This window comes from Coturnix japonica, chromosome 8, assembly GCF_001577835.2.
Source record: "Coturnix japonica isolate 7356 chromosome 8, Coturnix japonica 2.1, whole genome shotgun sequence".
NCBI lineage: Eukaryota > Metazoa > Chordata > Aves > Galliformes > Phasianidae > Coturnix > Coturnix japonica.
In genome coordinates this window covers 4,246,695-4,256,054 of record NC_029523.1, presented here as the reverse complement: position 1 = coordinate 4,256,054, position 9,360 = coordinate 4,246,695, and the positions used below count along the sequence as shown (strand labels likewise).

The 9,360-nt window shown below is 45.1% G+C and overlaps 1 protein-coding gene across 1 annotated transcript; it reads right to left on the bottom strand.

Moving 5' to 3' along the window:
- Positions 1 to 346: 346 nt before the first annotated feature.
- LOC116653776 lies at positions 347 to 5,175 on the bottom strand. Its single transcript, XM_032446303.1, has 3 exons — positions 4,310 to 5,175; positions 2,317 to 2,347; positions 347 to 1,125 (listed from the first exon to the last, which is right to left on the bottom strand). The coding sequence occupies exons 1-3, from the start codon at positions 4,451 to 4,453 to the stop codon at positions 758 to 760; spliced, it is 543 nt and encodes a 180-aa protein (XP_032302194.1). The 5' UTR covers positions 4,454 to 5,175; the 3' UTR covers positions 347 to 757.
- Positions 5,176 to 9,360: the final 4,185 nt, after the last annotated feature.

Sequence of the window (9,360 nt, the reverse complement as noted above, 5' to 3'; positions counted from 1 at the left end):
CTTATGTGTGTTTTTTAGTTCTCTTTTCATATTTAGATACATAGAGTAGCATTTGTTGTGTTTCTAGGCTGTTCAGCAAGTGCTGGTATGTGACATGAATTCAAAGAGGAGCAGTACTGCTTAGGCTTGACTGTAAAGGTCCTTGTGCTCTGAACCAACCAAGAGGAGGAAGCTGCCCTTGACAAACTCCAATGGGATGATTACCTTGTTAGAGGCAAAAAAAGGGCAAAGCTGCAGATGGAGGTGAAAAGCTTTTCTTCTGTCACAGGCTGATTCTGAACTGCTTCAACCTCTGGCTCTAGTGCATCATTTGTGGGCAGGCTGTGCAGGAATGAGATACAATACCTTAGTTTTGCATAGCACCTTTATTAGAAGGGACAGAGATTCCAGCAGGTACCCAGCTCTGCAGTGCCACCACTTACAAAGCAGAGCTCCCCCTCAGTTCAGGGCACTGAATATAGGCACCTGTTTTTCCAGGATCTTTGGGTCAATCCTGTGATGCACCAAGGGCTCTTCCTTCCAGAAACATCTTTCTCTTGTACTTTGCGATCGAGGTCCATGCAGTATTATGAAAGTTTGCTATTTACTTTGTTTTATGGTTTATTCTGTCTCTGCAGGATGCCAGCCTGCTATGACATGCACTCCAGCAAAATGAACTCCATGTATAGAGAAATAGCAAGCTCTTCATCCATGATTATAAGTGCCCTAAGGTTTCTTGGAGGATGTAAGGGAGGAGCTGACTCAGAGCAGAACCCTGCTAGATTTTATAGAGGCCCCAGTAAGTCTGATGTCCAGAGAGAATACTTCTAGAATTAATGTTTACCTCGCAATGCAGTTTATCTCCCTTACGCAGATGAAAAGGTCTGCCAAAATTTACTGTACCATTTTCATCCCCCGAGTTGTGCCCCACAGCCACAGTGAGAGCAATGTGTGGCTCCTTGTACAGCACAAGTGCAAAAGACTCATCCGTCGTCGTTTTGCGGCTGACCTGGGCGTAGATGAAGTAGCTGCCGTTCTCCATGATTATCAGGCATTCGTTGCAATGCTCCACCAAGCCCTGGCAGTGTTCAAAGCTCCATTCCCAGGTCATGCTACCTCTGTCTTTCGTTGGAGTAGATTTTATTACTGAGGAAAATACAGACAAAATGAGTATGGTGATTAATTATATTTAAGGACAATCTTGCTCTGTACATGTGCATGTACTGTCTCCCATTGCCACATCTCTGCATACTCCTTTCCTGATGTTTTTCTTTAGAGGATAATGATGATTGTTGTTATTGTCAGGGATACTTTGAGCTTAGTAACTTAGAAGTGCTAGGTAGAGATCTTAGTCTGTTAGGAGAAATTCTGAAGACCCTCATTTACGTGGGTGACTTGGAGGAACTCCATGCTGTTGTGGGTCAGCTGCTCAAAGCACCCCAGAGATGCAGGGTGCCTTCAAGGCAAAGAGCTGGGTCTGAGCTGGTCCCTAATGTGAGAGAACTTCAGCTGGATCTGACAATGATGTGGATGGTTATGGTATGGTAATCCTCTGCTCACTGGCTTCTCTGGATTTGTCCCTCACAAGTGCTGAGCCTATGGGGTCTTGTGAAATTTTGCTCCTGTTCCTGCACTGAATAAGCACACACCTCCAGCAGCAATGTTTAAGGGCAGTGCCAGTTGTCATATGCCTGGTATTCTGTTAGGGAAGTGACAACTTATGGCAATGTCTGTTTGTGCATGCCATGATGATGCATGTTCCTACCATACTCAATGCATCAGGGTCTCAATGCAGTGAATCAAACAACAGGTGATAGGGTATCTAGCTCACTCCATAGCAGTACCTGCAGACATAACCTCTGTCCGGAGCATCTAAGCTGGTTAAGATCTCACACAGTCAAGTAATTAGTTAAAGTTTAATGGATGCAGAAGCGCTCCATGGGTGTGTTAAATCTCTTTGAGGATCTGAGCTGGTACATAGGATGCTTCTCTAGGACTCCCCTAGCTTGAGGCCAGGGAACTGATGGTCAACACCAATTAAAATTGAAACTGCCTCTGTGATACTGCTTTTATGGGCCATTTTCAGAGGTGAGTTTGGTTGGTTCTGGCTAAGACAGGAAGTTGCTGGCTGGCAGCTCTAGGTACAGAGCTGAGAATATCCCTGTGGGGGCCAACATATATTATGGGCTTTATGTTTCTGTGGTCAGAATTTACAGCTGTGTGGAGCAGGTGAAGCCACACACAAGGACTGTAACAGAATACTAAGGAACACTTATATTTGTCCCAGCATGAATCTGACAAAATCAGAAAGCAGCTTCAATATCTCCTAATACTTACAAGATCCATGTGCCCAGCACGTCCCCCGTGGCTGTGGAAAGAAATAAAGCTTCATCAGTATTTCCTGCTGAGACCTTTCACTCCATTTTTGAACTCAACAAAACAGCATTCTCATTACAAGAGCACAAAAGTGGTCTCTTAGAAAGGGAAATAACCTTTATGTCTGTAATTCCAAACAGTGACTGCTTTCAAGAGCAAACCTTGCTTCAGCTCTCCAAGACTGTCACAAGTGATATTTCTGTGGACGTGGACTCAAGGCCAGTGCTGTCGCATGGGGAGCTTTACATGATTGCGCTAGTTTCATAAAACCATGAATTGTTCATTCTGTGCATTGCACCTTGCAACTATTTATTGCCAGTCAACAGGGCAGTGCACACTGCAGCCCACACAGTGGTCACTGCTGCTTCAGAGTGTCCCTCAGGCTTCTTTGCCCCTATGCAAAGAGTAGAAGGAAACATGGAAGGGTGAAGTGATGTTCTTGAGGTTGTACCTGATCTGATGTGCAGGGATGGGAGGACTGCTGCTGACTTTTAAGCCTTCTTCTCTTTAACCCCTGCATTACGTTTAGTTGGGGAGTCTGGCATGGTGCTTTGTGGTCTGGTAGTCAGACTATATAGTTAAGGGTTTCCTAAAGCCCTTCCAGACAAGGGAAGGAGGTGGTAAACTGGCAGCAGTGAGAAATTACAGTAAATTCAGTAGTGACTCAGTGTTTGTTTATGGAGGTTGTACTCTCCTTAGAGAGCAGTTTTGGATCTACAATCGCTGCCTGGCCAGAGACCCTAAAAAGAAGACTGAGATCAAGTTACAGCTATTGGGATCCATCTCATCTTGCAGATTCCAAGCTCTGAAATGCTTAAAATCCCTATTGAAACAAAATCTCAACTGCAACTTAGGAAGCTGCTGTCCTGCGTGCTGGGAAGGATTCCTTGGAGGGAAAGGCTTTCATTACCCAGCGCTGTCTCTTTCCAGTTAATATAAGCAAGAGGACAAAAGACAGTTTTTTTTTCTTACTAAAGCCTTTCTGCAGCATGACATTAAGTGATGTGCCAATGGGGTGTGGGAACTGCTCTATGGTTCACTGCCATCAGAGGGATGCAGTTGTGATTGCGGATCACACAGAGCAGCTGACTCACAGCTCTGCAGTAGATGAGGGATTGTAATAGGGCAGCTAAAAGTACCATAACAATGGGGATTTAACAGTTTTCATGTTCTATAAAAGCAGTCAGAGCTTTGCAGGATTTGTCCTTCGGTGAGTCCCTGATGTCATTTTGCCACAAGGAGGTGGCAGACCACAAGAACAAGCCATCCTTCTCTTAACAGAAGGGGACTTTTCCCTTGTCCTTTTGTTTCTCCAGGAGTAGAATTGGAGCGAGCTGTATCGCAGTGGGACACGTAAAATATCCCAGACTAGAATTTGGATCCTCCCAGAGACTAAACAATTTAAAAACCGGCAAGCAATAAGCTGAGCTTTGTCACATCTGTTGCTTGGCTCTCCCTTGAATCCGTTTGTTGTAGCACATGCAAACATAGGAGTAGATAACACAAAGTCAGCTGTTGATATCCAGAAGGCAACATGACTCAGTAACTGTTATTTAGGTGAGAATGTATGAGCATTTGGTAAAACTGAGAGTGAAAAGGTTTCATGCTTGGGGAAATACTCGGACTCCTCAACCTCTTTTGTCCTTGCAGAGCAACATCAGTCTGCATCATATTAGGAAAGCCTACCTCACTTATGCAGGAGAGAAAACTTGAAAGAATAAAAATTAAAACATTTTTTTCCCTCTAATCTCACTAAAAGGAAAGCAAAATGTTGAAGATGTTTCCCAAGGAGCCAGTGGAAATGTTAGTAGCTCAAACCTTGGAAAGTAAAAGCATTAGTGGTCTCCAGAAGAGAAAGAACGACTAGATTGCCACTAGATGATAGCACAAATCCGAAAATATTGTTAGGAATATTTGTGTGTTGTATAGTCCAGAGATGGGAATTTGTCCTTACCTGTTTATCATGGAGCAAATAGAAGACTGCAGAAACCAGGAATGAGATGAAAATCAAAACAAATATTGAAGTATATAGAACTACTTTACAACATTTCCTGTTCTGTGGAGTATTTCCATTCTCCATCGAGTGTGGTGCTTCCATGATGCTTATCTTCAGGACAGCCAGAGGCAAGTATGCAAACAGCACCGATGTCAGAAAAGACACAGCCAGAATTCCTGCTCACTTTCTTGCCACGATGGGATATGGAGATGCTAGTGGTTTCCCCATGCTAATAACACTGAGAGGAGGGGCTAGCCATGGTTTATTTCATCACTAGCCTGGGCTAAGGGGTAGTGTATGACTTTCGTTTGGCTCACAGCCCAGAATGACAAAAGTGAAACTCCAGCAGTAAGCTGTAAGGACTCCCAAAAAGCACCTCAGGCTTGATGCAAGTCAGGTTTACAAACTCTCCAGTGAGCTCAAACTGAAAGGACAAGGTCCAAGTGCAAGAACTGCCGATGGCTGCATGCCACCTGCTCCCATCTCCAGAGGCATCAGAGCTTTTTTCATGGCTGAGAAGTTGGCACCAGATTGAATCTGTTTCTCATTTTGACAACACGGATCCGAGTGCCGATGACGAAAGGGCATTTCTGCAGTTCCCTGAGGATATGATTCATACGGTAAAAGTGAAACTACACACTCTGAAATACATGACTGCAAACAAGCAGTACTGTGGAGCCGCAAGTATGGTCTCAGTGGCAGATAGGAACATTTGCATGCAACCAACAGCACCCAGTAAAGCCATTTGAGCAGGACAGAGTGTGAGAATGGTTGGCTTTCTTTTTAAATGACTTCCAGTTTGCTGTTTGAAATGTGCTGGCTGATTTTCAGAGTCTTCCCAAAATCATTTATTGAACTGTCAACTTTGAAATCACTTTCCGCTTTTACATTCTACGTGATCTTTTAATTTCAACGTGAAAGTGTTCTTCATTGGTGTTTATTTACAAAAGAAATCTGGATGCACCAATACATCGCTTAGAGGTCTGTGGTGGCTCTGCTGTGTTCACTAGCTTTGCTTGTGGATGGCGAGTACGGAAGGTATCCTTTATACACTTCAGTGCCTCTGCTCTTCCCCTCCTCTCTTCAACCTGCAGAAGAAACCTCAGGTTAAAGAAGAGGAACACCTGCTTATGCCAGGTCCAGGCAGCTGCTGAGCTGAGCTGGCTGAGGCAATGCCAGCTGTTGGTGCAGGACACCCCACCTCCATCATTAGCCCAAGCCTATCCAGCACCATGGGAAAACTCCAGATAGGCCTGGTGTGATGTTGCTGTGGCTCACTGTCCCCAGTCTGTATGCATCTTCTGCTTGTCTTGGTAGCGACGCTGCATGGCTGACGTCAAGAAAACGGTACTTTCCACAAACTCCTAAAAAGGGCAGTAAAAGGCTTGGCATGTATGGAGAGAGCTATTAACGCCTATCACATGTGCCTTCTTCCGCTCCAAACTGTGCAGTGATACAAACGAAGAGCAATGGCCGTCTCTGCTCCAGCCCCTCTTCAGACTATCTTAAAAAACATGTTTTGTTGAAGCTATGCCTGCAAGAGCCACAGGGAATCCAGCTGTTCCTCTTGGCCTGACCCAACTGCTCAGTCACCCCAAAAGGCAGCAGCACTCGAATGACAAATATGCAATTACAAATACAGTCTGCAAGTGCTGCAGGAAAGGACCCATCTCCAAACAGTAGGGCAGAGAGCCTGCTCCCAGAGCACTCCCGTGGGCTGCCTTAGAAACCTTGGTTTGGCCCCAAAACGACATTGGCTTGTGGTTCTGATGCTGCAGCCCTGGGATCTAAGCTCGCCACTTCTTAAACTAATGGCTTTGACCACATAAAAAGCCCCAAACTATCTTCATTCTAAAGCATGAAATTGAGACTTCCTGTGACATTCCGTGTATCACAGTGGAAACGAGGGTCTAAAAAGTATGTCAAGAAAGCAAAACATAAGAAAATATCCCAGGAACGGAAAAGCAAATCTACCAATAACATTTCCAGCAATATTTTTTTAATCTGGAAAATAACTGCATTTTTCTTGCTACCACAAAATAGAGCTCAGGGTACAAAACTGTCATTCTCTGGACTCATCATTTACGAGTTAATTAGATGTGTAGGGTGTTAAAAAAAGGGAAGGATCATACAGCTTCAAGAAGGGGTTGGAGATAACTGTTTCCAGATATTGAAGAGGCATTTCACACAGAGGAGGTGGAGTCCAGCTCATATGCTATTTATATGCACTTTATTAAGCAGAGATACAGCAGTTTGTGTGCTCTCAGTTAAGTGGAAGCACTGAAGGGCTGTGGCCAGGGGCTGTAAATCTGTCTTCCCACCGTGTTACAGACACGCTGCTGGGTATGTGGCGGTGCTGCAGCTTTGTGCTTAGAGCTGCATTTTATTCTGTCATTTCCTGCAGCTTCAGCCAGGTCTTACAGTGCTGAAATGACTGTTTAAACTAAAGATGATTATTTACTTGGAAGAATATTAATAGCTGTGGCTCAATTGTGTTTTCTCTGCAGATCCCAGTGTTTTCTGTTCAGTCAGTGTTTAACTATGTTACCCCCACTTAAGAAACAGACTCGAGACTAAGGCCAGCAGAACAGAAGAAGCAATTGCCAACACGTTTGGGCTCGTTTTCTTCCTTATTTCTCAGAACTTAAAATGGGATTTTGCAACGTTTATTGCATGTTTATTGACAGGGTAGGCAGTATATGCAACTCTTGTCCTTCCATTTCTTTCCTCTTTCCTATCAGCCTTAAGAGGAGATGGAAACAAATTCATAGTAGAAATAGCCACACTTCCTACAAGGAAGCAAGATGCAATTCCTGCCTGCCTTTCCTCCCCTGTGCTCCTTCCCTGATTTCTTTAGAAGTCAAATGTAAAATAGGACTGGCAGCAGAAACGACTTCTCTGAAAGCAGACACAGGCCACCTCTTGCATTTGAGTTTGCTTTGGAGTCTATGGGTGTAGGCATTTGACTATTTGCCAACTTTTGGATGAGCTATCTGTTACAAATGATTAAAGCGCAATTATTCTGCTTTAAATTAACTCATTTCAAAGCAGGAATTTCATACGCTCAGCATTCTACAGTCCTAACCTCACTTTCTCTGCCTAAGCACCACCCTGGAAGTGATGTTGATTACTTGGGCCAGGTGTGGAGCAGGACTCACAGATGTACCACTGTATACTTAGACACGAGCTTACTGTAAACCCGCTCAACAGCAGGTGACAACTGTGGTTGGAGTGTTTGTCCAAGTCCCTCGCTTGAATGCCAGGTTGTGCTTTTTCTTAAACTTGCTTAACCCCAGGGAAGTTTTCCGAGTCCTACTGGCTTGTTTTCAGTGACGCTATAGATTGCCCCATCTTTAATTTGTGGTGCCGTTTTTCTTTGGAAACAAGATTTTTTCCAAATGCCTCAGCTTTCCAAGCCTTTCGTCAGGCTGTAGTAGTTTGCGCATCATGAAGTCCCCATGGGAGGCTTCTGACCCACAACATGACCGCTTTTGGGAAGCCCACCCTGAGCAGCAGCCAGCGTACAGGCAGCAAGAGGGAAACTGGGACAACAACCTGACAAGAAGCACTTTTTAGTTCTGGGGCTGGCCAAAGGCCGAGGCTAGCATTACAAGCAGAGAGGCAGATGTTGGAAAAGCCTGGAGTGTTTCCTGCTCCCTCTTTGGGAGAACTCTGGGTTCTCTTGTTGCATTACAGTCAACTACCAGGTACGTGGGACAGCCCCCTGATTTTGCCTTATGCTTTCAGCAAAATAGTGACACTCCTGACATTCACAGCTATGCTGAGCCCATCAAGGACAGCAATGTCAGTATGCTGCAGCACAGGGGGACACCTCAGGGGTCTGGATGGAGCCCAGACACATGGGCAAGCCAAGTGTGGCTCTTAGAGAGAACCCTGTGCTCAAACTGTTGTCTGCAGGATGTGCCAAATGTGTGATGTTCCTCCCTGTGTTGTCCCCTTGTTACGGCTTTGTGTCTTGTTCATAGGTTTCTATCCACAATATTTTGGTTGACCTCTGTCTGTAAAGCTGGTAAGCAGTGTTATCAGAATGGCAACTCAGTCAGTGTCTGATTGCTGGGATGGATGAAGCAATGTGGCTGTGTAATTAATGGAGACCTAGATGGAAAGTTGTCCCCTGCATAGTTTGTGTGTGACTGGAGCCTTAATCCAGCTGTCAGCAGCTTCAGGAGGAAGGATGGAGACATCACAGTGCCACCGGGTAACTGGAGGTGTGGCCTTCTCTGTCAGTCCTGTGGGAACGGCAGGGGTGGAAGAGGGACTGAGTTGAATTACCACCTGACATCTGCTCTCCCACAACTATTAAGGGAAGATGTTGTGTCTTTAGAACTGTGTGAGAACATTTTCCATTGCACAGCAGAGGTTTCTGGTTCTAGTTTACAAAAAAGCTGTCATTCCTTATTCCGGGGCCTTTAGTCTCAGTCCAAAAGTGCATTTCTTCCAGCACACAATACCAGCACTGCTCTTACATATCCCCACAGCAGCAGGGTGGGTTCAGAGCTGCAAAGATCTCCTCATCAGCAGCTGGTCTGTCTGGCTTTTGTCCAGTCTTGATCTCACCACCTGTCTGTATTGTGTGATGTAAAAAGGGCTAAAGCCAAGGCTAGCTGACAGTTCACACTGCAGTCAGCATCCAATCTGACATAAGGAACCCATTGGGATCACCAAGTCCAACTCTTGGCTACACACAGAACCACCCAAAAATCAGACCACACATCTGAGAGCATTGTCCAGATGCTTCTTGAATTCCAGCAAGCTCAGTGCCATGTCTTCTTGCCTGGTTAGCATGCTCCAGGGCCTGCCCATCCTCCAAATGAAGAGATGTATTTCTCCTGCAGGGAGAGAAGCCTATGAAGGCATCCCACATAGATGTGACTGAGTGCAGCAACCAGAACCTAGGCTATATTCCTCAGCCTTTTTGCAGGAGGACTAAGGCAAAGCATGACACGGTCTTCCAAGAGTTAATCTCATGACTTACCTCCAGGTCACCT